This window comes from Bison bison, unplaced genomic scaffold, assembly GCF_000754665.1.
Source record: "Bison bison bison isolate TAMUID 2011002044 unplaced genomic scaffold, Bison_UMD1.0 scf7180017864062, whole genome shotgun sequence".
Lineage (NCBI taxonomy): Eukaryota > Metazoa > Chordata > Mammalia > Artiodactyla > Bovidae > Bison > Bison bison.
The window spans coordinates 843,128-845,012 of record NW_011494634.1 but is presented as its reverse complement, the minus strand read 5'-3'; the positions used below and the strand labels follow the sequence as shown (position 1 = coordinate 845,012).

The 1,885-nt window shown below is 38.5% G+C and overlaps 1 protein-coding gene across 1 annotated transcript in view; it reads left to right on the top strand.

Annotated features, from left to right (window-relative positions):
* The first annotated feature begins 1,271 nt into the window (after positions 1-1,271).
* The window catches only part of NEUROD4 (neuronal differentiation 4), a 1,103-nt gene continuing 489 nt past the window's right edge, over positions 1,272-1,885 (top strand). The window contains exon 1 of the mRNA XM_010836281.1: positions 1,272-1,875. Coding sequence (XP_010834583.1) covers positions 1,272-1,875 — 604 coding nt within the window. The remainder of the gene's footprint in view (positions 1,876-1,885) is intronic.

Genomic DNA, 1,885 nt, shown 5'->3' with positions numbered 1-1,885 from the left:
GTAAATTATATACCTACAAATCTCTCAACAAATCTCAAAACAATTCAGGCTCTTCCAGAATTGAATGCTAAATGTTGACTAAACAACTAGTCTCTTTTGGTTTTCAAATAAGTTTTACTATTTTTTCATAGAAAATTCTGACTAAACAGTGTCTGTTAGGCAGGTGAGTTAAAATAGTTAGACTATTTGCATGTTTGCCTGAAATAGTCTTTTGCTATGTTTGCAGTCACTGTTTGGTGAAGTGTAAAATCTGTTCCAGATTTTTCATTTTTAATGAAATCTTATTATAATAGTTGCATGAAGATAATCTTAAATAGGTTTGGTAGAACTCTGGCTTGTAATTCTAGCAGCTGCTATTTTCTTGTCTGGTGATGTGAGATACATGTTCAATGAAGAGTTCTCACTTTTAACATATGGGTGGATTTGAAAGATAATCAATGGCAACCTCCTCTGTTTTCCTGATTCTTTCTAGACACCATGTGACTAATACCTCTAACACCACTAACATTAGGCAGACCACAAGGTGCTTACCAAAAAACCTAAGTGCTCTTTTGGCCATGGTGAGAGAAATATTTCATGATCATATGGTGTACAAGCAGAGACAGTGGGAAACAAGGGATGCTGGGGTTAGATGTAAGAGATATGTCTCTAAATAGAGATTGAGTAGTCCTTTGTAGAACATAAACTCTGAATGATCTCACTACAGTTTCTCATTTATTTTGTGATGTAAATATACAACAATTTATTAATATTATCACTTGATATGCTTTAAAATTTTGCAACTACAATTATTGTTTACATATTATCTAATTATAACTACTTCAGCATCTTTTTTCCCTTTCAGAAGTTTCTGTATTTGGACAATAATTTATACGCCCACCTTAGCTATTTTCTTTTGTGACCTGATTCTGCAAAGAAAGAAAAACATGTTTTGAGTGGTATATCAGCTATTTTGGAATAAAATATCCATGAGATGAAGAACTGGAGAATAAAAAGAGTTAGGTGTTGACTCTGCAATGAATAATCAAGTCAATTTCCTTTTTCTATAGTTGACTTTCTTATAAATACTACAGTTCAATGAGTGTGCTGGGCATTTACTTGAGTTTAGATTTGTTATTTAGAGTTGAGGGTTTGGGATAGATAATCATAAGTTGAATTCCAACACAAATTCCGTGCTTTACATCTAAGATGTAAAAAGAAAGTTTAACTTTAAACCAAGTCAAATGTCCACAGGCACTAACCATTGCTGTTTTTCTTCCCAGAGTCTGGAGATGGCAAAAGCTTATGTGAAACCCAAGGAGATGACAGAGTTGGTCAACGCACCATCTTGGATGGACAAAGGTCTGGCCTCTCAGAATGAGGCAAAGGAGGAGGAGAGAAGACTGGGTGCTTATGGAATGCTTGGCAGCTTAGCTGAAGATCATGACAGTATTGAGGAGGAAGAAGAGGAGGAAGAAGATGGGGAGAAGCCTAAAAGAAGAGGTCCCAAGAAAAAGAAGATGACAAAAGCTCGCCTTGAGAGATTCAGGGCTCGAAGAGTCAAGGCTAATGCTAGGGAACGGACCCGGATGCACGGCCTGAATGATGCCCTGGACAATCTGAGGAGGGTCATGCCATGCTACTCTAAGACCCAAAAGCTCTCCAAGATAGAGACTCTTAGACTGGCCAGGAACTATATTTGGGCTTTGTCCGAGGTCCTAGAAACTGGACAGACACCTGAAGGGAAGGGCTTTGTGGAGATGCTCTGTAAAGGGCTCTCTCAGCCTACAAGCAACCTGGTGGCTGGGTGCCTCCAATTGGGCTCTCAGTCCGTCCTCCTGGAAAAGCGTGAGGAGAAATCGATCTGTGACTCTGCCATCTCTGTCCACAACTTCAACTATCAATC